Source organism: Vipera berus (genome assembly GCF_964194415.1).
Source record: "Vipera berus genome assembly, chromosome: 2".
Taxonomy (NCBI): Eukaryota; Metazoa; Chordata; class Lepidosauria; order Squamata; family Viperidae; genus Vipera; species Vipera berus.
The window spans coordinates 216,276,248-216,304,235 of NC_138203.1; the positions used below are offsets into that span (position 1 = coordinate 216,276,248).

At 41.9% G+C, this 27,988-nt stretch overlaps 2 protein-coding genes across 8 annotated transcripts in view; both read left to right on the forward strand.

Moving 5' to 3' along the window:
* The window catches only part of LOC308663352 (oocyte-specific histone RNA stem-loop-binding protein 2-like), a 32,954-nt gene extending 30,270 nt beyond the window's left edge, over window positions 1–2,684 (forward strand). Inside the window, exons 2-4 of one of the 2 annotated variants that reach the window (XM_081319694.1) lie at window positions 1,955–2,050; window positions 2,135–2,239; window positions 2,481–2,684. In XM_081319694.1, the coding sequence (XP_081175820.1) occupies window positions 1,955–2,050; window positions 2,135–2,239; window positions 2,481–2,643 (364 nt within the window). In that variant the 3' untranslated portion in view covers window positions 2,644–2,684. Of the gene's footprint in view, window positions 1–1,954; window positions 2,051–2,134; window positions 2,240–2,480 lie in introns of those variants that run through there. The other variant, XR_014025375.1, reaches the window with a different exon arrangement.
* A 4,389-nt stretch (window positions 2,685–7,073) lies between these two features.
* FAM53C (family with sequence similarity 53 member C) lies at window positions 7,074–27,676 on the forward strand. 6 transcript variants are annotated; one of them, XM_081318046.1, is made up of 8 exons: window positions 7,074–7,397; window positions 8,987–9,136; window positions 12,998–13,217; window positions 17,565–17,857; window positions 19,859–20,025; window positions 20,915–20,972; window positions 24,065–24,792; window positions 27,231–27,676. In XM_081318046.1, exons 5-8 carry the CDS (start codon window positions 19,996–19,998, stop codon window positions 27,498–27,500), a joined length of 1,086 nt encoding a protein of 361 aa, XP_081174172.1. In that variant the 5' UTR covers window positions 7,074–7,397; window positions 8,987–9,136; window positions 12,998–13,217; window positions 17,565–17,857; window positions 19,859–19,995; the 3' UTR covers window positions 27,501–27,676. The 6 variants fall into 6 exon arrangements, with proteins under 6 accessions (XP_081174172.1, XP_081174171.1, XP_081174174.1 ...); XM_081318045.1 differs by having other exon boundaries at window positions 7,074–7,259; XM_081318048.1 differs by lacking the exon at window positions 17,565–17,857 and having other exon boundaries at window positions 7,074–7,259; window positions 19,716–20,025.
* Window positions 27,677–27,988: the final 312 nt, after the last annotated feature.

Sequence of the window (27,988 nt, forward strand, 5' to 3'; positions counted from 1 at the left end):
GTAGGTTGACGTCTCCCAAAACTATAAGTTTGGGGAACTCAACCACCAACCCTGAGAGGACATCGAGCAGCTCGGGCAGGGCTGCCGCTACGCGACTAGGCGAAATGTACACGAGCAGCAAGCCCAACTGCGCCCCAGAGCCAAATCTCATGAAGAGAGACTCACACCCGACTATCTGAGGAACGGTGGTCTCCCGCGGACATAAGGTCTCCCTAACGATCACCGCCACACCCCCACCCCTACCCTGAGCTCGAGGCTGGTGTAGCACCCGGAAGCCTGGTGGGCAAAGATCAACCAAAGGGACCCCACCCTCTGGGCCCAACCAAGTCTCCGTGATGCAAGCCAGGTCCGCATGCTCACCCTCAACTAAATCCCTAATAAGGGGAGCCTTGTTAACCACGGACCTGGCATTCAGGTACACCAGCCGGAGCTCAGGAGGCTGCACATCATCGCTCCCTGAACCTCGGGAAAGAAGCAGAGGGTCGGAGCGCCCCACCGCTTGCAAATAGCGGAGACGGCGCTCCCGGTAACGATATGGCCCCCTGTCTATCCGCCTGCTGCCATTCCCCGTCGTGGGAATTGGTAATCCCACGACCCGCTCATGAGCCCCGGAGACAACGACCCCTCGTTCTCCCCCCGCGCGGTCAGACCCAAGTCTGACCTGAACTATGGTTGATTGGCCGCCCCCCAAAGCCAGACAACCCCTATCTCCCACCCCCCTCCCCAACCCCGTAAAAATTTTTGATAAAAACAAAATCAGGGGCCTCTTATTACATTTATGTTGACGGCCCCTACCCCTGCCCAGCCATCTCTCAGAGACCCAAAACTCGGGCCCTTCATCGAGGTTAGAATTTAAAGAGGCGGGTCGCACCCAGGCGAGGGGGGCACCCCTGAGGGCGAGCAAGTCCGTGCTAGTATATTGTCGCATGTTAGTCCAGCAAGTCCAGAATAGGTAGTCCTGGAGATGATCAAGTCCATAGGAGGGTCGAAGGCCGGAAAAGAAAATATCTGGATCCACACCCAGCTGCACTGCCACTTAGCTGGGTGCCCCAGTAAACAGGTCACCCCCGCCCTCTCACGGCAAGTTGCAACTCTGTACCTGGGGATGGTCAAAGATATACTCTGGGTAGGCATGCAGGTAGTCCTTGACTTATGACCACAATTGAACCCAAAATTTCCATTGCTGAGCAAGGCAGTTATTAAATGAGTTTTATCCATGTGAATCTGGATTCGCTGTTGATTTTGCTTGTCAGAAGCTCACAAAAGCTGATCACATGACCCTGGGACATTGCAACCATCATAAATACATGTCTGTTGCCAAGCATCTGAATTTTGATCACATGACCACAGGGATGCTGCAATGGTCATAAGCGTGAAAAACTGTCAAAATTCACTTTTTTCAGTGTGGTTGTAACTTTAAAGGGTCATTAAATGAACTGTTGTAAGTCGAGAACTATCTATATATTAAAATCTGTTCTTGAGAGAGCCACCACTTTGGGTAGAACCTGCTTTCTTCTTTCCTTCCTCAAGCAGGTGTGTAGTGCAGATATCTTTCTTGAATCTGCTAAGCTTTCTTTCCTAAGGATTACTTTTCAAAAAATTGTAATGAAAAGGATCTGGAGGCTGGTATGCAGCAAAGATTCAGTCCCTGAATCCAACATTAGTTATAAGAATGCATCTTAATATGTAGTCATGGAGGCTAAAAAGATAAAGTTCTTTTTCCAGGGAAAAAGATTACACATTGAGAGAGCTCTTACCATGATATTCTTTATCTCTAATCGGTAGAAATATTTTAGTTACATTTTTATCAAATTCTGCAAAAGTCTCAATTCTTTTACTCTGGGACTATTTGCAAAATAGTGACTTCACAGTTGGAAAGTTAAGATACAAATATATTGTGTCTTTAATATATTCTCCATGTTCAGTAATCAAACCTTTTCTTTTCTTCAAATAGGTCATCATTTCACGTTTTCTCACCTGGAGTGAAGATGGTGAGTGTGGGGGTAGGTACAAGGTCAGATTGGGTAAGAAAATCCAGTCCGGGATCTGGGTAAGTTTCATAATAGGTATTTCTATAGTTTATTATGATATTAATATACGCTTCTGTCTCTAGCATTTTTCTTTCCATTTGTAGAACTTATATAGAGACAGATGAGGCTGTCTTGCGAAGAAGGCAAAAGCAGATAGATTATGGGAAAAATACCATTGGTTACCAGCGCTTTGTCCAACAAGTTCCCAGGTAAGCAGTAACTGTTATTTCTCTCTTGGTTTTTATTAGACCTCTACATAGCAGTAGTGTGGGTGGGCTTCTACTATGGCCATCACTAGCAGTTCCTTTCAAAGTCCTGGTATTTGGTCTGTTCATTTTAGAATGCGGTCTTGAGGTAAAGACCCTTGAAAGATTTGCTTTAACAGTTCTCTCTGTGCTCCTTCTTTGGGAGGCCTTGTGGTGCCTTTTAATTTCTCACGCTTCATTCCAGGATGGCTCGCCAATCAGGTATTCATCCCTGTACTCCAAATAAATATAAGAAGTACAGTCGTCGCTCATGGGACATGCAGATTAAGCTTTGGCGAAGGGCACTTCATGGTTGGGATCCACCTGGACATGAGAGGGAAGTATTTCTAATAATAAAAATGCTGTAATTAGATTATTTTAGAGTAATTAGATTATTTTAGAGTAAGATTGTATGATGTAATACCCTGTATTCGGCTCTGGGAAGTCGGGTGTGTGTGTTGGGATGGGAGGGATGGGGAGAGGGGTGGGGTGGATGGGGTATATGTTTTAAAAATGTATTTTAAAACTTTTCATTAAAAAAATATGCTGCCCAACTCCCAACAAATCTGAGTGACTCACAATAATCAAATAAAACAAATAAACAACAAAACCAAAAATTACAATTAAAGCTAAATGATGGCAAATGCAATGAAGCAAGCAATGTTACTCCCCTTCACCAAAGGCCTGGCTGAAAAGTTCTTCAGGCTCTTCTAAACAACACCAGATTGGGGGCCATCCTGTTCTTGGGAACCATTGTTCCAGGGGGCATCATAATTGAATTGGTGAAGTAGATACTATGGGAGGCACGCAGTCTGTCAAATAACCAGCTCTATGCCTTTTAAGTACATGTGACAACCAGCACCTTGAATGAAACCCAGATGCAAACTAGCAAATAGTGCAGCTTGCAAAGCAGATATGTTATATGGGCATATGGAGGCATGCTTCATTCTAGACCAGAGGTCTCTAACCCTTCCAGGCCCATGGCCTGGAGGGAAGGAGAGCACCTCTCAAATTTGTGTGTGCACGTGAACAGGGCCATGCACACAGGTGCAGCACTAGCGGCCCTGTTAGCGCATGCAGCTTGCACTGGCACTGCGCATGTGTGAATGGCTGTGCACTCCCCCATGGCAACTAGCGGCCCTGTTCACACATGCACAAACAGGCTGTGCAACCCGCCTGGAGCTATTGACCCCGTTCGCGCATGCGCAAATGGGCTGCACACACCACCCTGGTGCTAGCGGCCCTGTTTGGACATGCGCAAATGGGCCACGTACACCCACCTTGCATTAGCAGCCCTGTTTGCGCATGCGCATGGGCCCAAACAGGGCTGCAGGCGCTAGTGCGAGGGGAATGCACACCCATGCGTGTACACACCGGCCAGCCATTTCAGTGGCCCACTGGTCAAGAGCCCACAGCCCGGTCCCAGGCCGCACCCCGTAGGTTGGGGACCCCTATTCTAAACCAATTGGAGTTTTTAGGTGGTTTTCAAGGGTAGCCTCATATAGAGCATGTTGCAGAAGTCACAAGGTGATCACAAGGTGACATGAGTATAAATGACTGAAGGGCCTCCCAATCTAGGAAACAGTATAAGGGGAACACCAGATGGAGTTTTGCAAAAATCTTTCTGGCCACAGCTAACACTGGTTCATCAAGTAGAAGCTGTGAGTCCAGAAAGACCCTCAGATTTCTAGTTTTGCTTATTTGATTTGAGCAGAAAAATTTAAAAGTAAATTAAGACACACCCAACCATATAGTTCTCTGGTCAGATATTTTGCTATCAGAAACTTACTAGTAAAATTCATCATTTGGCAGGTTTACTTTTAATCATAATTCTGCATTGTAAATAGCCACTGTTATTGTGTAATATTTACTGCCAGCAGCCTGGTGACCCACTTATAAAGTAACGCTCCCACACTATTCAGGAATTGCAGGCCTAGTCTCCAGTCTATATGCATTCTCCTTGGTATTCCTTATCACCATGGAGACAGAGTTAATTGTCAACAGAGTTGTCATGCTCTTCAGTGAGAGTAAATGGTTCTGGTGCCCATCAGAGGCTGGGAGTATTTTGCACTATGTTGAGGTGGAAAATGAGAAGGATCACAAATATAAGGAAAGAAGGAAGAAGTGAGTAAAACACCATTTTATATTTTCATTCCATTAATTTCCATGGGTTGCCTATATATTGCCTACCATTCTGTGGCAGAAGGTGGAAGTGTTTAGGCTGACGTATTCAACTACTACTGTTCCATTTTTCCAGTGGATTTTATTATTACATTTTAAGATAGGAGTATGGAACATTTTGTGGTTTGAAGATTGAATTCCCTAAAAATGTTTTGAAGAGTCACATGGCAATTTGGCTGGGGCAACAGTCCAAAGTGATTGGGTCACCTTCTTCTCTCTCTGGGCTCTAAATGAATTGTCAGCCAAAACTAGACAGCTCTTTTTGGAGGTCTAAACTGACTGTTAAGAAAGACAACTCCAGATTGCTTTTTCCCAGTTTAGGCACTAAAGTTATTTAATGCATTTGCTGCCTAGCTTAGTATGATCAATCTGTTCTGTTTTGCAAGGCAGGAGCTGGTGACCAAAATGGATCTTTCGTCTAATCCCCCAAACGACTGGTTTGATGCTCAGTGTATTCAGGAAAATATTTGTAAAGAAGTCCTAGGAGAACAGGTATTAGGATTTTGTTTAATTATATTCTATATGGCCTGATTTTGGAATAGTTAAATAACAAAAGGATTTGACAATGTGTGAACAATATCATAACCTGTATTTAATGCTAAGCAGAGTTGAGCATTCTATATCTTTATGTGACATAAGATTCTAAGTATGGGCTTAGTGTTATGGACATACACAAAACCTTTCTTTTTTAAAATGATATCTTTGGACCAGTCACTAACTTAGACTACTTATTTCATGTTATTTTTATGCTCCCATAGATTTCTGGATTGTCATCTTCTGGACATTTTTATCCACTGCTTCAGGATACTCCTTCCAACAGGGAATATTTCAAGGAAGATGTTGAAGACTGTCCATTTGACTCCTGGCTCTTATTTTGTTCTCATAGGATCCCGGCACAGTCAGTGATCTAAAGGAGAACACTTAAAACTAATTTCAAGAAGGTTTTTTTGCCACTGTGGCCCACTTGTATTGTCACTCAGTTTGCTACAAAGTCCATAATTTTGTAAACAAGATGATCTTCCATTTCTATATTTGATAGTTTTCTATATAAATTGTTATTTAGCTAGAACACAAAGCATTTCCTGTTGCCTCTCCATTATTCATATTTCTATTATAAGTGTACATTATAAAGCAATTGATGACTGCTATTAAACTAAAGCATTGTGGCTTGTTGGTTGCAGTAAGGAAATTGAGAATCAAAGTTCTGAAATATGTACAGGTAACTAAATTGCTCTGAGCTCATGTTCTATCACTAGATTTGTTATTGGTTAATTCCAATCTGCTTCACATATGCACTGTGATTGGATAAAATAATGTTTTGTATTTGATTCTTAATTGACATTGTTTATTTACTTGAATGTGAATGTTACACTTGTATGATGAGGCATCTTGCATTTTGGGTAAAAATACTTTTGTTAAATCTGAATAAGTGTGCCCTATTAGGAATATTCACACAGCTTGTCTTCCAGAAACTCTGTAAAAGCAACAGACAACAACAAGCAACAGAACCATTGGAATATCTTTGCCTGAGCTTATACTATTGAATTGCATTTGGTTATTTAAATTGGCTTTAAGGAAAAAAATAAGGCACAGATTGTAGGACTGGTTCACACAACGTATAGAGCAGAATCTCTTATTTTTTAATGAACTACACTGACCTGGTGTATGCCAGTTAAAGTATAAGTGGGTTCACATAACACTAACCAAAATCACATTTTTACATTAGCAGTGAATACAGATACTTTGTCAATCTTTAGACATGTTGAGAGTGTTAAATTGTAATTCTAGAACTATATTCATACGATACATAGAACTAGAAATTAGCTCACCACATTTTAGCTTTGTAGATCTGCAAACTCAGCCCATGTGTTTAGTAGGTGGGTAGTAGAGCACATTGATTGGGTTATGTTAACCATAAGTAAGCATGTGCTAATACAAGTTATGTACTCTTTTGAAAGTAAATCATATTTGCTTTACTGAAACTTAACAAATGTTGGAGTACTGTACACTGTAATTATTCATTACATTCCTACAATCTGTCATACTTTATTCCAATTAAGATAATAGTTGTTTATTTATGCTTTCTATAAGTAGGCTTAGAGATACTTTTTTAATTAATGGAAGGGTCAACATTCAAGAGTAATAGTCTCAGCGGGTTGTTGTGCAATTTCAGATAGGAATTAGATGTCAGGTAGAAAGCAAGTACTCTTGACATGCTCGTAAGTGCTATATTTTAGATATAATTTTTTAGCACAAAATATGAATTCGGAAATATGCATTTCATAAAAATGAGCAATCTCAGATTTTCAACCGTGCCTATGGCTCGCAAGAAATCCGAAGAACGAATTGCACCCCCGTCAAAGGTGGTCCATCCTTGTAAAAAAAAACACAAAAAAACAACAACCCCAACACATTGTACTACGTATCCCATCATACTTTGCTGCGTGGAACGGTCCATGGGGGGGGTTTACTTGTGGGGCCAACAGACTGCCTCGTAAAAGATGAAATATTTTCGTAACCGGAGGGAGGCCTTATGCTAGCTCCGGACGGAGGCGTGAGGCTGTTTTCTGAAACTGCCTTCTCGATTGCCCCTGAGAGGGTTTTCCCTCCCCCCCCCACCGTCGTGTGGTTGGTTCGGCCCAAGCAAGTCGATCCACTCCCGACGGAAAGGGGAGCGGAGGCTCCTGGCGGGGGGCTGGGAGCCCGGGCCGCCGGGTGGGGGCGGCAGCTGGAAGACGGAGGGCCGGCCGGCAGCGGGTGCTAGCGCTTGAGAGTCCAGGAGGCTATCTCCCTTCGGTAGATGGTTGGTTCCAGCGGTGTTTAGCATAGGGAGTGGGGGGCGCGTGAGAGTATTGGGGCGCACTACTTCTCTGGCTGAGCCGCCTCGAGGGGTTTGGAGCTGCCGCCCCCTCTAGCAGGCGGGGGAGGGGTCGGGTGTTCGGTACGTGTCGAAGGGGCTGCAGAGCCTGAGTGGGTAACGTAAGGGGGGGCGGGGGGGAAAGACTGGGCGTAAGGGGGGGTAACCAGCAGAGGCTAAGGTGGGATGGTCTTTGTGAGAGATGGGGCTTGTGGACATGTTGTCATAAAAGGGAGTCGGGGTGGTTTTGTTTTTGTGCGGGAGGGGGTGGTGATGGAGAGAGACAAGGTGGGGATTTCGGGAAAGGAGGTGGCTGTTGTCGCTAAGCGGGCGAATCTGTATGGGAATTTGGGGATGGAATGGAGGGCCTTGCTGGAGAAGTGGGGAGGTGGTGATTGGCTCCTTCAGAAGAGGGTGGAACAGGGCCTGCTTTGTTAAGAGACTGCGTCCCCTGTGGACGCATTTCTAAAACTAGGTTGATGGGACCCATTCTTAAAACAGTTGAATCACACTTGCTTGATACAGTCTTGGCGTGGAGTCTTACTATGTGTCTTGTAGCAGAGAACACTGAGGTTGCTTAAGGCCCACCTCTGATTTGTGCTTACTAAGTAGGTAATTATGTAATTGAAGGAACTGAATGAAATGAAATTACATAGGACGGGATGAGAAACCGGCTGCAAAAGAAAATACTTTCTTAAGGGGTTGGCAGGCTCTGCTTTAATGTTAAAGGAATCGGGTTAAAACGGCTTTATTTATCTGGAGCCTTAAAGGCCCATTGACCTGAAGCTATTAAAATGAGGAGTACAGGAAGATGCAGTGTATAATTGCAGAACAGGAAATGAAGCAAAAGAATATTTTTTGGGTAACAGTAACGAAGAACAGTCAGGAGGTGCTTTCCAGTTAATGCAAGATTTAAATTCTACTTATTCTTCCGCACTTCTTTTACATTATTTACTTGAGGCTCGTGGAAGATTATAGTACATGTTTTTAGCTGATTCTTACAATAGTCCTACTAGTTAACGTCGAAAGATACTGACTTATTCAAGGCCACCCAGTAGGCTCCCTGACTTAGCAGAGGACTGAACTTCTTTCAGATGCAAATCTAGTATAGTCTATTTACTGCTAAATTAATCAGGATTAAACTTCTTGATTAAATTTAAAATACATCTAATATAAATTGTTTAGATTAGCATCTAATTAGCATCTAAGACACATTTAGTCCAGAAAAAGTTGAGGAAATTTTATAAACATCTATAAGTGTAATATTGATTTTAATGATAATTTCTATTAAATGAAATGCAAAACGTAGAAATGTAGAGGAACAAGTTCCATTAACTTACCTTAATTTGCTCCAAAGTAAGCCTGGTTTTGCATAACTTCCTAGGCTAAAATAAAGTGTGTGACTCTCTGCATTGTGCAAAACCAGCCAGTACTGTATATTTAATGTATTGGCTAGTGTGCACTATGTACCCAGACAGTTGGGTTAATTATGGGCTTGCATGTTGTGTGAACAAAGCCTCAATTTACAATTGCAGTTAATTTGTAATAGTAACTGAATTGTTGTAGGTATCTCTTTAAAATATAGGATAAAAAGTTTTTTTTAAGATAGCCCTCTTAATTCTTACTCAGTATAACATTTTTGAATATGCATTTTATTATTTCTACTTATTTAGCACCACTGGTATATTCTACCTCCCTGAATTTCAAAAGCAAATATAACCAGGGGGGTAGGTATCCACCCTAAAAGACCATAACATTTAAAGCAAGCAATGAAGAAGAGAATAAAATTGGGCAGTAAGAAGAGGAGGATGGAGAGACTGAACGTGAGCAAATCTACTTAAATTAGTACTAGATTTCTAATAAAAGCCCTTTTTCCTTTATACAGTTTTTTGTTTTGTTTTTAGAATTCTATTTTTCTCTATTATTGATATATTTAACCATTATTTACCTTAAATTATAGACTAGTAAATCTATGGAGCCCCTTTCCCCATGAGAGTAAAAAGGTTTTTTGTATCACTTTTATTATCAATGTTTGAGCAGAAAGGATATTATGGAACTTAAATATACTAAAAAAATAAGAAATGTAACATAAAATTAATGAAAGTATCGTTTCAGAAAAAATCATTACTTCTTTCCTGTTTTTTCTCATTTAAGATAGAAGTTAGGCTGCCAACTATTTTAATCTGAAATATAGTCACTTACCTGTGATTAAATGCTGATTGAGTTGTACTAATCCTTGGATAGTTTATTAAGTTATGATTGACTGAGTTTGTAGAATTAATCCATAAACTTACGTTGTTTCAACTTCAAATGCAGTGTAAACCTAGCCATTATGATTCGTGAATTATAATTTATAACTTGGTACAAATTGTTGATTGTGGTTTAATCAACGTATTATTCTTAAAGATGTTAGGACAGCATGATTTGTGAACTAGGTTACTATATATATTAACCAAAATACTATTCTTCCTCAAAAGTAAGCTTTATTGAAATCAGCAAGTGTGCTGATATATATTGGATTGTACTACAAAGACTAGATTGGATGCAATCAAAACCTGTTGCTATGTACTTAGAAACAAAACACATTTAGCCAGTGTTATTTATAGGTAAAATGTGCAGAGGATTTGAACCTTGCAATGTTCAAAATATTGTATAAATATTAATCTGCTTTTCCCAAGAATGAATGAAAAAAATAACTTGTCTTCTACATTTTAAAATTGTTTTGCTCACTTTTTAAAAAAAATATAACAAATTTTGTCTATGCTGATAAACAAAAAAGTATAGAAACTGGTCAGGCACTTGTCTGAAATGGTTAGGATCTTCTGCTTGAGCAGAGAGCTGGACTAGAAGACCTTGAAGGTCCCTTCCAGCTCTATTCTGATTGATTGAGTTAAGATTGAGTTAATTGTCATTAACTTATACAAAACAGAATGGCAAATTAACAAAGTATTCCAAAAGCAAATAAAGTATATTGAAAATTGAAGTAAATTAGTAAAATACAACATGAGAGATTAGTTATACAAATGAAGAAAGGAATCTCAAACCAGGGTAATGGTGGCGATATTAAATAGTTGACTGTAATTTATAATCCAATTTATTGAATGCTGAGCAATGCTGATAAACAGTCACATGGACTATGGGACTATTCATGTTTTTTCATATAGTAATTAGTTTGGTTTCCTTATCGTGAGGCATTGTATGTTTTGCTACATTTAAGAAGCTGTTTATTTATTTATTGGATTATGTGGCGACCCATATAAAGTAACTCTGGACAACTAACTATATTTATAGGAAATATGGTGGGGGCAGTAGGTCTGAGACTTTAAGGGTGGAGTGTTGAGCAAGGGCAAATTACCACTGTGATGGCAGAGGATGGCCTTCAGCAGGATGTTTTAGGAAAAGATGGGCTTGGCATTTTGGTGTCTATTCCTTTTTCTACTTAATCGCCTCTTGTATGGGGGTATGGAAGACCAGATTACTTAGCAACCTGGTCTAAGGCTGGCGTCGGCGAATACTAGAAGTCTATATAATAAAACCACATTCCACATGAAGAAGTAGATGAATGTTTAGGTTTAGCATGATAATGATTTCAATTGGGCAAAGAAGGGCATGTAGTTCTGTCTTAAGATTTGCCTTCACTTTGAATGCTTCTGTAACTGACTCCGAGGCTCAGGCGTTGATGGTAGTGATGATATTTCAAGAGATCTTAGTTGTAACCAAATGCCCTGCCCCACAAATGATACTCTTTGAAGTTGAGTTGGGACAAATTAGGTATACTGCTGGCATACTGTCCTCCCTCCTAAAGTTAAAGGACTGGTATTAGATTCTTCCCAACTGGAGGTAGCCGGTGGACTCCATTTTCCATGCCTATTCCATCCATGTAGCAACTATAGGCTTGTCTCAGACGTTTTTTGGCCTGACTTACGTGGAAGAAGCCTTTACCTCAGGATAGGTGACAAGATTCTAGAAGACAGAAGATATTGTGATCAGTCCTTTACCTTGGTCAGATTCCTGTGGTTGGAGACTGACAGTCTATCCCTGAAGGAGCAAATCTGGACTTCGGGTTCTCCTGGACTCGTGGCTCCTGGTTGATCAGCAAGTAGAAATTGTGTTTTGGTCACCTGCAACTGGTATTCCAGTTGCAGCCTTTTTTGGAGCACAAAAATTGGTTAGAGTAACTCCCGCCCTTACCACCTCAAGGCTATTCTATTGCTTTTGAAAACTACTTGGAAGCTGCTCACTTGCTGATCTGCTCACTTGCTAACAGATTAAAGCTGTTTTGGCATGGAATATCTATTTTTCAGGCTTGCCACTAGGTTTCTGGGTACAGTTTAATATTTTGGCATTAAACTATAAAGCCCTGTGGATTTTGACTCCTATATTGTTAAGGCAGAGGTCCCCCAACCTTTTGGGCACCAGGGACCGGTTCCGTGGAGAAAGGTTTTTCTGGGGACCGGAGATGTGTGCTTTTGTGTGCTGCCTGCATCCCATGGATGGGGCTTTGCTTGTTGGTGCAGACCGGTTGCTGGTATGCTGCGGCCCCGTACCGGTCCACGGACTGGGGGTTGGGGACCCCTGTCTTAAGGAATGTCTCCTCCAAACAGAATCTGCTTATACAGTATGTTTAAGCTGAGAGAGGATGCTTTGGATTCTTTCTTCGTTAGGAGTGAGGGGGTGGGAGCCTGGAGATAGGTCTTATTGTCTGCCCCATTACAAGACAATTAGCTTGTTCTCAGAAGCCCTGTCCACCCCTGCAATATCTATTTTGAGGAAGATGGTAAAGACAATTTTACTTCAGTGAGCATTTGAGGAATAGCTAATGATCATCTGACTGCCTTACTTTTGACAGTTGGTTTTTACTATTTTTATTTTTAATTTCCATTCACTGCTTTTGACCATAACTCTTAAAAATATTTTAAATTTTATGGAGTTAGCAGTTGTTTTAGTTATTTTTATGAACTGTACCTAGTTCATCGGGGTGAGGTATAAATAATGAAATAAGGAAAAATAATCTAGCTGCTTTGATTTGTACCACAAAATGAGACATTGGAACTTTGGAGGAGAATCTGTTGAAACATGAAATGATGGGTGATTTTAGATAGCAGGCCATTCAAATTCCCAGATAGCAAGAAGCTCATTGATGACTCTGACAATCACGTCTATTTACAACATTTGAATATTTAGTGAGAGTAAATGTTTAGTGGTATGTGTAAGCTTAGAGTACATGGGTTTTTAAACTGGTTTTGAAACTATTGAAGACTTTTCCTTTGAATGATAAATTATGGTATTGTACGTTTTCAGGAATCACACTCAAAAGGTTTTGTGTTTCTGCAAAAAGGTATCTAAGTAGCCTCATTCATCACTGAAGCTACAAGATGTTTGAGTCCTGCTTAAGAGGTTATGAAAATCATGGATGCTTCTGGTTGACTGGTAGTTTATGCCCTGGAACTTCTTTGGGACAGAATACACATACACAGAAACATACAACACAGACATACAACTTGAAATTTTTAGCAAAAGAAAACATACTGTTTTGCAATCTGATTTGCTTCTCAGACTTTGCTTTCTCCCTGCATATTGCATATAGGGATTATACAAGGAATAAAATAATGTGCACGTTCAGGTTTTAAGGAGCAGATCAGACTTGAACAGGTAGGATGCATTAATATGTCTGTTTCCTGCAGGGGTCAGGAGAATGAAATGGAATTTGGCTAGATTGTGAATAAGCAGATATGGTAACTGATGATGATTAAACACAGCTGGACTTGCTGAGGAAAGCAGACGGCTGGCAAGAGCTGGAGTCTCAAGAAAATGCCAGGCCTTCCTAAGAAGCCATGATCACATGAGCAGCTACAAAAGCAGAGCTTGGAGAAATTGAAATGCATATCATTCAGCATCAACCTGGTATGATTTCTTCTCTTTATTAGTGTGTGTGTGTGTGTGTGTGTGTGTGTGTGTGAGAGAGAGAGAGGCAAAGTTAAAAAACAGCTTTAGGATATAAGTTTGCAGTTCAAATAGATATTTTTATTTATTTATTGCAGCAGTGAGGTGGGACAGAGTGGGCAGGGTCTAGTCTAGTGCAAGCCTATTGTATGAGCTAAAATGGTTCTGTTATTTTATGTCTATTTACCGTATATACTTGAGTATAAGCCGAATTTTTCAGCCCACTTTTTGGGCTGAAAAATTCCACTTCGGCTTATACTCCAGTCAACAAAAAAACTTACCGAGGACTTGTGCGCGGCCGAGGCTTTGGTGCTTCCGGGATCGCCCGCACCTCTCCCAAGCCACCGCCGTCCGAGACCTGCCGAAGTTTGGGGAGGTTTGGGGAGGTGCGCACGCACCTCCCCAAACTCCGCGCCTTGCCTGCCTGCTTCTTTCCGCAGCGGAAAGAAGCAGGCAGGCAGGGCGCGGAGGAACGGAGACTTGCCGACGTTTGGGGAGGTTTGGGCGCCTCCCCAAACCTCGGCAGGTCTCCGTTCCTCCGCGCAGACCTGCCGACGTTTGGGGAGGTTTGGGCGCCTCCCCAAACCTCGGCAGGTCTCCGTTCCTCCTGCCGACCTTTGGGGAGGTTTGGGCGCCTCCCCAAACCTCGGCAGGTCTCCGTTCCTCCTGCCGACCTTTGGGGAGGTTTGGGCGCCTCCCCAAACCTCCCCAAACCTCGGCAGGTCTCCGTTCCTCCTGCCGACCTTTGGGGAGGTTTGGGCGCCTCCCCAAACCTCGGCAGGTCTCCGTTCCTCCGCGCAGACCTGCCGACGTTTGGGGAGGTTTGGGCGCCTCCCCAAACCTCCCCAAACCTCGGCAGGTCTCCGTTCCTGTTTGGGGAGGTTTGGGCGCCTCCCCAAACCTCCCCAAACCTCGGCAGGTCTCCGTTCTTCCTGCCGACCTTTGGGGAGGTTTGGGCGCCTCCCCAAACCTCCCCAAACCTCGGCAGGTCTCCGTTCCTGTTTGGGGAGGTTTGGGCGCCTCCCCAAACCTCGGCAGGTCTCCGTTCCTCCGCGCAGACCTGCCGACGTTTGGGGAGGTTTGGGCGCCTCCCCAAACCTCCCCAAACCTCGGCAGGTCTCCGTTCCTGTTTGGGGAGGTTTGGGCGCCTCCCCAAACCTCGGCAGGTCTCCGTTCCTCCGCGCAGACCTGCCGACCTTTGGGGGAGGTTTGGGCGCCTCCCCAAACGTCCCCAAACCTCGGCAGGTCTCCGTTCCTGTTTGGGGAGGTTTGGGCGCCTCCCCAAACCTCCCCAAACCTCGGCAGGTCTCCGTTCCTCCGCGCAGACCTGCCGACGTTTGGGGAGGTTTGGGCGCCTCCCCAAACCTCGGCAGGTCTCCGTTCCTGTTTGGGGAGGTTTGGGCGCCTCCCCAAACCTCCCCAAACCTCGGCAGGTCTCCGTTCCTCCGCGCAGACCTGCCGACCTTTGGGGAGGTTTGGGCGCCTCCCCAAACGTCCCCAAACCTCGGCAGGTCTCCGTTCCTGTTTGGGGAGGTTTGGGCGCCTCCCCAAACCTCCCCAAACCTCGGCAGGTCTCCGTTCCTCCGCGCAGACCTGCCGACCTTTGGGGAGGTTTGGGCGCCTCCCCAAACGTCCCCAAACCTCGGCAGGTCTCCGTTCCTGTTTGGGGAGGTTTGGGCGCCTCCCCAAACCTCCCCAAACCTCGGCAGGTCTCCGTTCCTCCGCGCAGACCTGCCGACGTTTGGGGAGGTTTGGGCGCCTCCCCAAACCTCCCCAAACCTCGGCAGGTCTCCGTTCCTGTTTGGGGAGGTTTGGGCGCCTCCCCAAACCTCCCCAAACCTCGGCAGGTCTCCGTTCCTCCGCGCAGACCTGCCGACCTTTGGGGAGGTTTGGGCGCCTCCCCAAACCTCCCCAAAGGTCGGCAGGTCTGCGCGGAGGAACGGAGACCTGCCGAGGTTTGGGGAGGTTTGGGGAGGCGCCCAAACCTCCCCAAACAGGAACGGAGACCTGCCGAGGTTTGGGGAGGTTTGGGGAGGCGCCCAAACCTCCCCAAACAGGAACGGAGACCTGCCGAGGTTTGGGGAGGTTTGGGGAGGCGCCCAAACCTCCCCAAACGTCGGCAGGTCTGCGCGGAGGAACGGAGACCTGCCGAGGTTTGGGGAGGTTTGGGGAGGCGCCCAAACCTCCCCAAACAGGAACGGAGACCTGCCGAGGTTTGGGGACGTTTGGGGAGGCGCCCAAACCTCCCCAAAGGTCGGCAGGTCTGCGCGGAGGAACGGAGACCTGCCGAGGTTTGGGGAGGTTTGGGGAGGCGCCCAAACCTCCCCAAACAGGAACGGAGACCTGCCGAGGTTTGGGGAGGTTTGGGGAGGCGCCCAAACCTCCCCAAACGTCGGCAGGTCTGCGCGGAGGAACGGAGACCTGCCGAGGTTTGGGGAGGTTTGGGGAGGCGCCCAAACCTCCCCAAACAGGAACGGAGACCTGCCGAGGTTTGGGGAGGCGCCCAAACCTCCCCAAACAGGAACGGAGACCTGCCGAGGTTTGGGGACGTTTGGGGAGGCGCCCAAACCTCCCCAAAGGTCGGCAGGTCTGCGCGGAGGAACGGAGACCTGCCGAGGTTTGGGGAGGTTTGGGGAGGCGCCCAAACCTCCCCAAAGGTCGGCAGGAGGAACGGAGACCTGCCGAGGTTTGGGGAGGCGCCCAAACCTCCCCAAAGGTCGGCAGGAAGAACGGAGACCTGCCGAGGTTTGGGGAGGTTTGGGGAGGCGCCCAAACCTCCCCAAAGGTCGGCAGGAGGAACGGAGACCTGCCGAGGTTTGGGGAGGCGCCCAAACCTCCCCAAAGGTCGGCAGGAGGAACGGAGACCTGCCGAGGTTTGGGGAGGTTTGGGGAGGCGCCCAAACCTCCCCAAAGGTCGGCAGGAGGAACGGAGACCTGCCGAGGTTTGGGGAGGTTTGGGGAGGCGCCCAAACCTCCCCAAAGGTCGGCAGGAGGAACGGAGACCTGCCGAGGTTTGGGGAGGTTTGGGGAGGCGCCCAAACCTCCCCAAAGGTCGGCAGGAGGAACGGAGACCTGCCGACGAGCCGCGGCCACACAGGGTATTCCTGTGTATTCAGGCTTGCAAAATGGCGGATCGAGCCTCTGCTGGCGGCAGAGGCTTGCAGAACGGCGGATCGGCTTATACTCGAGTCAATAACTTTTTCCAGTTTTTGGGGGTGAAATTGGGGGTCTCGGCTTATACTCGAGTCGGCTTATACTCAAGTATATACGGTAAATTATATGCAGCCTTATCTCACTGTTGAAGCAATTCGGCAGGTTATTTAAGTTAAGTAGCAGATAATTCTTCTTTAGCAATTGCCTCGTTTAGTGTGTGCAGTTATAGTGCTAATGAAAAAGTAACTCTATGACCGGTTTCCCCATTTCTGACCTTCATGGGTCTGGAAAACAGAAAAGATGAATAATATCATAAGCACAGTCATGATTTCATTTAGCAATATTTAACACGCATGTATTTTATTACTGTATTTTCCTTTTGCCTATTTTACCCTGGATTTATATTTTTGATATGGTCATAAGACTAATCAATCAATAAACCATCCACTAAGCAATTACTTTGGTTAACAACCTAGTTGCCTCTCAACTGTGGTCACTAAATAAGGACTACCTGTAAGAACGAATAGTATGCTAGATTCTGTAGAGACAGAATGGGATTTATTATGCAACTTGCATCTTCTCTGGAAGCTCTACTTTAGTTTTGTTGGTCAGATAATCTGTACTTCACTTGTGCACCTTGGAAAAAGCTAGAATAACCTCAAAAGCTGCCAGTATCTTTGCAGGAGATTTGTGATATTTTTAAAGAGGCCATTATTTAGAGAGAGCAGGAATCAGTGTCTGTGAAATTATTCATGCTTACTTTATCCAACACCTCATCTCAATAATCAGGAGATACAGAATGTTTTTTTTAAAAAAGCAAATATGTGAAAAGATAGGTGAGAACCTGTACCCTGTATGCCTAAGTGTTTTTTTTAAATGCACATAAAGCTGAGATGGGCAACAGGTAGCTCAAAGAAAGGGGAATTAGCAACCTGTCATTCAACAACAAGGCATTTTCTTGCTGAAAGAATAAAACTTGAATAGATTTGAAGCAGCTTTTGATCTCCTAAACCAGGGGTCAGCAACCTTAAACACTCAAAGAGCCACTTGGACCCATTTCCCACAGAAAAGAAAACACTGGGAGCCACAAAACCCTTTTGACATCTAAAATGAAGATAACACTGCATGTATTGTTTTTTTACCTTTATGCTGTAGTGTGTTGCATTTATGAAACCAATGAACTGCTACAAAGAAAACAAATTTTTATTTCTGCATGCAACAAAAGCATTTTGAACTCCCCCCCCCAAAAAAGACGCTGGGTCGAAGATTACTTTCAAATAAAATACTCAATATCTATTTGAGTCCTCCTCGTATTTATGAAATAAAAAGCCGGTGCAAACTATAAAAACTACAAATAGAAAAATAGAAAAGAAAAAAAATTGCAGGGGGAAAAAAAAGAAAAGGACAGGAGAAAGAGGGGAAAAAACCTTTCTCCTTCATCCCAACAGGTAAAAACAATTTTAGTAGCTTATCTACCATCTTTAAATACAGCATAATTATCCCCATACCTCACCTCTTAATTAAAAAAAATCAAAATTTTCATTCTTTACTAAAAGTCCAGTAAGGACAAAAAATATCTCTCTCTCTCTCTCTCTCTCTCTCTCTCTCTCTCTCTCTCTCTCTCTCTCTCTCTCTCTCTCTCTCTCTCCCCTTGGTCTGCCTTTGGGGCGCTTTGGAGAATAGCTTGACTCCCTCTTCTTTGTGGCGGCCCCTGAGATATTGGAACACTGCTATCATGTCACCTTCTCTTCATTAAACTACACATACCCAATGTTGTAGTAGGGAGTTTAATTTGTAGCAGCAGCTTGTATTATCATATTCTGTTCTCACAAAATTAAGATGACATGATAGAATAAATTAGAAAAATTAGAAAAACTTGCGTTTATTTCAGGCCTTTCTCACCTCCTGGTTTTTTTTTTGCTGTTACCACTGTTGCCATCACCTTCTGATGGTGCTACTTGCCTGTTCCTGTCTTGCAATATTCTATTACTTGAGAGAATAAGTACCAAGTGTATTGCTTCCATAGGATGACCGTTAAGCAAATATTTTGCTATAAAAACTGCACATGTACATTGACAAGAATTGGTGCCAGAACCATTCCATGCTAAATGCAGCCTTTTATGGCAGATTTATAGAAATTCAAATTATATGAAATTGCTTGATTCCTAAGGGTAATTATTCATAAAATTTATATGGTCACTGATCTTAAACAACTCTGGAGATATCACTCTGCAAAACAATAAAAACAGTATAAATACAGATACGAAAAAGCATTAAAATATACATGCAGAATATGAAAATTCAAGGTATCTCACACCTAATCCTCAGTATCAAATTTACTAACATCAAACTCCATTAACAACTTAGCCCTAATGCTTATATGAGAAAAACTAGTTTTATTACAGCTTTCCTTAAGGCCAATGGAGGTCAGTACGATCCTGACTTCCAAGGGGAAGTTGTTCCACTAGGCCAGGGATAGGCAAGCTTGACTCTTTTATGACTCGTGGACTTCAACTCCCAGAATTCCTGAGCCAGCAGAGCTGGCTCAGGAATTCTGGGAGTTGAAGTCCACGAGTCATAAAAGAGCCAAGCTTGCCTACCCCTGCATGAGGCAGACACTGAAACAGAAAAGAATTATAATAACAGAATTGAAAGGGACCTTGGAGGTCTTCTAGTCCAACCCCCTGCTTAGGCAGGAAACCCTGTACCATTTCAGACAAATGATTGTCCAATCTCTTCATAAAAACTTACAGTGTTGGAGCAAGAAATCCCCTTTTGTCTGCATAATGACCCTGTTTCACTAAAGGGATCCAGAGTGTGCTTACCCTGCCAAATCTGGTGAGATGGGCACAAATGAATGGAAACAGACAGGCTCACGTGTGATCTGGCCTTGTGCCATGTAGCTAGGCAGCACTTTGAATTGCACCTGGCAGCATACTGTGAACGTTAATATAGCTCACACAGCAGAAATGTTACATGGGCAAACTTTGGTACACCCAATACTACACATGCTGGTATTTTATGGAACAGTTGAAGCTTCTGAATGCTTTCGAAAGATGAATTCCAAAGTGTGTTGCGACAAGACAGATGATACCAAAGCATGAGTAGTTGTGAGCAGAGTCTCCTGATCTAGCAACAGTGCAACTGGAGTATAAGATGAAGCAGTGTAAAGGCCCATCCTATTCTCCCACCAATTTTAAGTCTGCGTGCATGTCTTCTAGCTTAATTTCCAGTCATCCTAATTATTTAATGTAAAGGATTTCTGTGTCTGTACTTTTTCCCCATGTTTTTTTTTCTTCTTAATAGGGGCAGAAACAGCTGTACAAAGAAATTCCCTTCACAGAGTATCCTTGTAACCTGACTTGAAAAACGAAGGACAATATCAAAATATAAATTAAAAGGGAGTGATTCAGTGGAATATGAAGCATGTGCTTCCTGATTCTTTTTAGGTTTGGAGTCCATGGTGAACGTGCCTGGAAATTAATACATTATAGCAGCACAAAGTCCCTGCAGGCGCAGCCAGGAACAGAACACATCTTTTCCATCCAGAAGTTTGAACACTGAGGTGTAGACTTCCAAGAATGGGATGTGGCCTAATGAAGCTTTTGCAGGAAAGGTACAATCAAGTTTGTCCTTGTAATGTTCTTTAAGCAGATGAAGCTATGCAACAGAAAACTGGTGATTTGGAATAGAAAATATATCCCTGTAACATGGCCACATGCGTTTGAAAGCAAAACATTGCAGGATGGGGACAGATAAAGGTGCCATAAATGGGCCTTTCCACTACTTTTCTGTGGGACATGAAATTCACTCGGGCATATTTTGTTATTGTTAAATGATTTTGGAAGAGATTAGAATGTAGATAATCTCTGGTGAGTCATATTTCAGAAAATTATACCTGCTCATTTTCTCAATTATAGAGCTTTCATACAGACAAATTAATATATTGTCATTGATTCAGGGAGCTTTTGAACAATTGAAAAATTACAAACAAGAAAAATGGAACCCAACTAAACAAGTAAATTAATTTCAGGGATAAAATGTGTTTATTTTTTTCCACAGGCATTTTCACATTTTCTGTGGTGTGGGGTAGGGAAGTATCTTCAAATTTTTCAACTAATATGGGCAAAGATAAATGGGAAATTTTAAAAATCTGTCAAACATCATAGTTAATAGTTTATGATTGAGTACAAGACAGTATGGTATGAAAAAGGCTGGTGATCAAGCTTGAATAAATCAGTTTCTTATTATTTTGTCCCAATTGTCTCAGCATTCAGTTTAAATGAAATGTTAGAAAGATTCCCTTGAGGTAAAACTTAAATGTTGTCTACTTAGAGGGATAGGAATGCTGTAGGAATTGTGGAGTCGCCATCATACTTGAATACTGTTAGAATCTCATAAATGAAATTGAGATGTTATGCGAAGCTTAATGGTGGGAATTGCAGAACTAAACTATAAAGTGCTGGTCCTTGCTGTGATATGACGACTCATTTGTTCCTTCCTAGCCTTTGCCCGATCATGCTGATGTGGCCAGCTGTGGCAGCCCCTTCCAGATAGCGCCTGGTAAGAACATCTGGCTGGACTTACACCCTTTGTGCCTACATTATCTCTTGTCCTCTTTTTCTTATTATGTTTTCTACATGAAGCACATAGTTAACAAGATAAACTTACTTTCTGGTCTCCTTGTGTAGGCTATATACCGTTACACTTCTTAAATGAACATTTGGTCAAAATACACTGATCATTTTTAATCAGTGATCACTGTGATAAAAGCTGGAAGAATGTTCAATAATAGAAACTACTATTTTCAGGCAAGCTGTAGAGGAGGGGAAAGTTTTAAAAAAATAACTTTTAAAAGGTAGGTTTCTTATTTCTGTATGTTTGTACTAGAGGTTCTCAATACTTTCATATTGCAGTATCCATATAAGCTGTTTCCTATGGTAAATGTATGGTCTTGAATAAATAGCTCACATAAGAATTTTAGGATGTATAATATTACATAATAGTTAACTTTATAAAAACTGGCTCTAGCAAAAAAGTAAAAATATTGTGATGAATAATAAAGGGACTTTGATAGTCAATAGTATAACAAGCATGCATAAATAAAACTTAGCATGCAATGTAAGAAATACAAGGTGAATAATTTAAAGCATATATTCTAAAATTTAAAATTAATATGCTACCAACAGTGTTGACTCTTATTACAAATAGAATATTGGAACATAATATTATTTATAACTAATATTATCATTTATCATGCTATATACTATGTTACAGGATTCCTAAATGGCCCTTAAAATAAAGCAATCTTTGTCTCTTGAATAAAATAGCTTTGATTTTTAAAAGAAGGACTTTTATTTGCTGTACAATTTCTTTTTTTGTTGTTGTTCAGTCGCTAACTCGTGCCCAATTTGTTTTAGGCACATTTTATGCAAGAGAGAAAGAAAAATGTGCTCTCCCAAAATGAATTATTCTTGTAATTGTTCTGATCATCTTGTGACTATATTATATGATTATCATATATTGTACAGCAATTTGCCTTAAAACTCGCATTATATTGTAAACATTTGGAATTGGAATAGTTTCTATATAAATGTTTTAATGCATTAGCTGAAAGTATCGTTTAAGGTAAACTATATAATATATTCCATAATTTTTAATTTTCTCATTAGCAAGTTTCTGGATAGTTTGTAAAAACATAAAATTTGGCTTTAAACCTGTTCACTTACTTATTGTACAGATTATTACTGGTCTGTCAGAATTTGAATCTAATTCAAGGTTCTTGTTTCTACAAAAGGTTATTTTTCAAATTAAGAAAAACTAAAGGAATACATAGTAAAGGCTTATCTCAGGAAAATATATTTGTCTTAAGAGTTCTATAATATCTGTTGCTTATGTTACTCTAGTCTATATTAACTATGATGTTAAAGCTGAAATTGGTTATTTAATATGGCTATCATTTTGTTGGGCTTACAGAGAATGACTCTTCTCCCTTCTGTCTTGTCTAAAATCTTAATTTTATGTTTTGCAATCTTATCTGGTGTCCGCTATTTGGTGTCTTTTACTTACACTATAGATTAGTTCCCTTAATTGGATGTCCAAACAAATATTTTTACTTGTGGGTGGAGATTTTTGGCTCAAATAATCTTAATGATTTAATTTTTTTGCTATTTTGAGAAAGCCAATGTCATACATAAGAAAAACAGGCAACTTTAAAGGTTTCTTCTGTGTATTTACTTCATAGCTACATGTATTTTTAACTTGGTACTTCACTCATTTGATGATTTTCACGAGTCATTCTGTTTTTGCAGTTACATACATAGGGTGTTGGGCAAAGGACTCTTAACAGAATTAAAATAGTATGTATTTTGCCTGTCTTTTCTAAAGATATGCTTAGGAAGGAAGTAGCTGCATTATAATGGTGTACAATGTCCAGTAATATGGAGAAATTGTATTTCTCCATAAAGATGGAAGAGAACAATGGAAAACAGCCCCATATCCTCAGGGATGCTAAACATTTGAAAACAGGAAGTTTTTAAATAAACCAAAATTGTATTCTCAATTGTTCAATTAGTTATTCTCATTTTTTTAGTTTCTCCAGTAGAAAGAAAGTGACAGTGTCTATTTTTTTTAACTACGCCCAACTATAAATGGAATTCAACAATGTTTATTTGTGTCAGAAGCATCACAATTAACATAAGGCATACTATGTGACATTAAATTTAAACTATATGACATAAAACTTAAAATTTTAAATATAAAAGATTAAAATACCTACAAATTAAACAGATCCTGCCCAGAAATTAGCAACATTAATTGTGTTCTGTGGGGCTTCCATGAGGTCCTCAAGTGTACACTGATCAGGGCACAAAAGAAAGGTTTTGTGTTGTCTGCATGTCACCAGAATTGCAAAGGGCAGAAGCCACCAGTTAGCACCATTTGTTCAGAATATCTCTGGATCTTGTTACATCTGTGCGCTGTCTATTTAGCGTTTTCCATACTTCCCAGCTTTTGCCAGACCCAGGTGCCAGCTCCTCCATTGGATCCATCCACTGTTGATTCTTTGTAGCTTTCCATAGGTCCCCTCTGCTTTTACGTTCTCTGAAGTCTTCCATCAACCTGAGGAAGCTTTTTCTAAATTTTAATCTCTGATGAGCTGATTGCAGGCCATAGAGAAGGTGTTGTCTAGATATAAATGATTTAAACCTCTCTGTATGCTGCTGCTTCTCTGTGAACATGCGATTTTCTCCAAGAAGCATTATTCATAAATATCTCCTTTCCAGCATAGTAAGAAATAATCACATCTTTAATTCAGAGACCTCTTATTTTATCTGCCATTATCATAAAAGACTAGAAAGAACAAATTGTGAATATTTGGCTGGAGAATGAAGTTAAACATTTTAATGGAGGTGGAGAAGAGTTATTAAATTTAGATCTTTCATGAGTTAATATAGTAGGCAGATCTTTATTCTACAGTTGCTGTTAAAATATTTAAAATGTTGAAAGGAGTAGGCTGAAAGGTGTTCCAACTTCGTCTGAGGAATCCAGGATCTTTTTGTTAAATCACGTCATAGATTAGAATATTTAACTAAGTTGATCTGGATGACAACTGCATCTCTCAACTTAAATTTCCTCTCTCGTGTTATTCTTTACAGAGGGGACTTCATGGAGGGACCTAGCTCCCTGTCCAAAGATCCATCTCCAAGACAACACAGTTTCTTACCAACAGTCCAGTCTAAGCCTTCCCTTGCCAACTTGCAGCCCAGAGAACAGTCCTCTGAACAATCTTGCATCCCAAGCATTGGCCACCAACTCTTTGGTTTCAGAAAAAGTTTCTGTGCCCCCTACCAAAAGACACTGTCGTTCGCTCTCAGTGCCCGAAGACCTTTCCCGCTGGCAAGCTGTTTGGAGACCCCTCGGCTCCAAAGTGTGGACACATATCAAACGTCGGGAGACCAGTGGAGTGGACACTTTAGCAGTACAATCCCAGAACCTGGTTCAGGAAGCCAACAGACTTTGCTTCAATCCAGTCCCCAGTGCCTCTTATCAGTGTGTTCAAGATGGTGCTGTTGGTGGCAGGAGCCCACCATTTTTCAGTCTGGCTCTGTCTCGAGAATCGCCAGCAAGCGTACCATGGGAGACTGGAGAGACTTTGCAGCCCTACCCTCTGCAACGCCGTTTCTCTCTGTCACCTGTCCGATTCTTGCCATCCCCGCAGAGCTCCACAACTTCCACACCAGAGCTACTTCGGCACCAGCATAGCCTCCCTCGTAGCCGCTCACAGCCTTGTGACTTGGACACCAGGAAATGTGGTCTCAAGCGGCGCCATGAGGAAGATGTGAGGTGGCATAGGCCCTCACTTGATTTCTACAAGATGAATCAGGTAAGAAAGGAAGCATCATCTACTTGGCGTCAGAGCCATGTTGATCGAAACCTCCCTGTGAAATCAGTGAAAAATTGAAATAAAAGGGAAGTGAAAAATTGAAAAAGCACTGAAATAAAATTGGATTTTTCTATGTAGCAAAACCCATTACATTCAACGATTATATGGTGCTAAGCAATCTGTTAAAATGAGTACAATATACTGGGGAAAACACGGGATTATCTGCAGGGAGTCCTCGATTTATAACTGTAATTGAGCCTGCAAATGCAGTTGCAAATTTGTGCCAGTCATGAAGTCGGATCATCATGTGACCAACCCAATTTTATAATATTTTTTGCAATGGTTGCTAAGTGAATCGCCATGGATGTTAAGTGAATCCACGGTTGTTAAATAGACCCATTCTCTGCAATGGGTGTTGTTTGCTGGAAAGCAGAAATAAATGCTGGTTTCCAGCATAAAACACTGTAAATTGCAGTCACATAACCCTGGGATACTGCAAACCGCCATACATGTGGGCCAGTTGCCAAGCCCAAAATGTGGCCATGGGAAGGAGCTGGGCTGTCTTCAAATCTGGACCATAAGTAACTTTTGGGAGGGGGCGGGTCCATTGTAATTTCAAAGAGCCACTAAGCAACCAGTTTTAAGTTGAGGACTACCTGTGTATGACACCAACAAAATTCAACTTACCGTTTGAAGTTATGACAGTGCTGAAAAAGTGACTTATGACTGGTTCTTGCAATTATGACTATGGCAGCATCCCTGTAGTCAAGTGGTCATGATTTGGCCATTTGGCAACCCTCACACATTTACAACTTGTTGCAACATCTTGCAGTCATTTGCCATTTGTGACCTTCCCAACCAATCAGTAGGGAAGCTAGCAGAGAAGATCACAAGTTGCAATCATGTGACGTCAGGGCAAAAAAGGTAAAATGTTCAGTCACGGGATGCCTCACTTAATGATTGCACCACTTAGCTAATTTTTTTAGTCCCTATTGTGGTTGTAAATTGAGAACTTTGCTCCAGGTATATTTATTAGAAACGGCAGATCAGATCCTATATAACACAGATCCTTCCAAAGAGGATACTTGGATTGGCAGTTATATTGAAACAATTCTGAGGGGTCCTTAGTGCTCTCTGAGCTTGGTTGTTTTCATGTGGACATTTCATTATTCAAACTAGGTAACGTCAGTGAAATAATTTGGTCTTGATGAATGCTGGGATTTATAATAACCTATATTAACAGGATATTAATTTATTGTTAGAAGAGTCAGTGGTTATTTGAAACCATGAGTAGGGAGAACTAGAATCAAAGTAGCTGAAGACAGCTCACAGTTCTCTTCATACTTAGAAGAACAAAGCATTCCATTATAGGTCCTCCCTCCCCATTTTTTAAAATGTATATTTGCAAGCAAAAAATTACCCAATGATCCTTAACTGAAAAATGCTGAATTTTTTTTTCTGGATTAGTCCACAGGTGGTCCTCTTTTAAACAATAGCAATTGGACTGGAATTTGTCAGGCAGTGGTATGTGGTTGTGAAGTGGAATGCCGCAGGACCCTGTTGCTTAGCAATGGTGATCCAGGTAGTCCCCTATTGCTGTTAAGTGAGGACCTCACTGCTTTCTGCCAGCTTCCAACTAGCAAAATCAGTGGGGAAGCTGGCAAAAAGTCGCGAATTCTAGGTGGCTTGCACACGGCGGATGGATGGTTGATGCAGCACAGCCAAACATAGGGTGACTGCTCTGGATAGAACACAGGCAGTTGCTGCAGCTTAGCACAAGTGTGGCCAGGCACAAGCAGGTGCTGCAGAATTGGGAGAAAGTAGCAGAAGCCCTTCCTGCCGACTTCCCCACTGAATTTTGTTGTGGGAAGGCGACAAGGAAGGTCATGCGTGGTGATCATGTGACTGCATGGGTACTGGGACAAATGGAACTTCAAGGACTGGTTGTAAGTACCACTCATTCAGTCCCATCATAACTTTGAACAGTCCCTGAACAAGTGGTTGTTAACCAGGATTATCTGGAATGCAATATAGCCAGAGGTTGGAGAGACCATAGATAAAATTACTATAAAATAATAAAGATAGCCTAGTAGTAGTAAATATGAGAACAATTGGTTATGTGCATCTAGAATGTTTTAAAAAGTATAGTAGCACTATTTTCATAGACTTGGCAGATTTGGTTTGTTAATAAAAGCAGTTTTTGAAAATTTATGTCTGTAACCCAGCAAGCTGAACACTTAAAATGTCTCTGGTATTTAGTTATAATAGCAGCTTTTTATATAATAATGCAATTATGATGATATTTAATTTCTGGAACTGAGCAATAACTATATTAAGTCATACTAGTGTTCTAATTCACTAACCACTTGTATGCCTATGTTGACATTAGAACACAAGATAAATCTGTTGAAATGTACATTTCTTTATTTTTTTGACAGAAACCATTTGCAGGGGAAGTCTGTCAGTTAGACAAATCTGAGGAAGGTGGCTATCCATCATGGCTCTTGACTTGTAGCCCACAGTCACCCTCAGCTCCTTGCAGTCCCATTAATAATTGTATCCAGGTGCTCAGTGAAAGTGAAGAGGATGATGAAGAAGAAGCAGCAGTACAAGCAGCAAGACAAATAAATTGGAATTTAGCAAGCAAAAGGACACTTTTCCAACCAGACTTTAGTGATCTGGATTTAACTTTGATTGAAGAGAACTAGCATTTGGATGTCTCCTTGAAAAACTGACTTTGGAGTCAGCAGCAAAGGGAGGCTGCACTCCTGGATGAGGGTGGGGGAGCAGGGTTAGGGGTAGAAGGGAAAATGCCAGTAGGATAACGGGGTTTTGTCTGCTTGTTTCTTTTGTATTAAAAGAGAAAATAAAAAGAAATTGCTAAAGGGAGTTGTATGTCTCTAAGATGGGATCATAAAGCCTGTCAAACATTAGGAAACAGGAAAAAAACCCTTATTGGCAACAAATTTGCTTCTATTGGCAAGCCTTTTGGTCTGTCCCAGATCACAACGCTAAGAGACCTTTATTTTTAAAAAAGAAAATATATACACTTAATAAAGTCCTACATATAAGAATAACGATTGATTTGTTAAAATTAAAAATACAGTGATATCGTAATTTGAAATCATGTTACAATCCTTTGTCGAGTGTTTTTAACTGGATGAATCTTCATCTACATTACTTGTCAGCTTAGAAC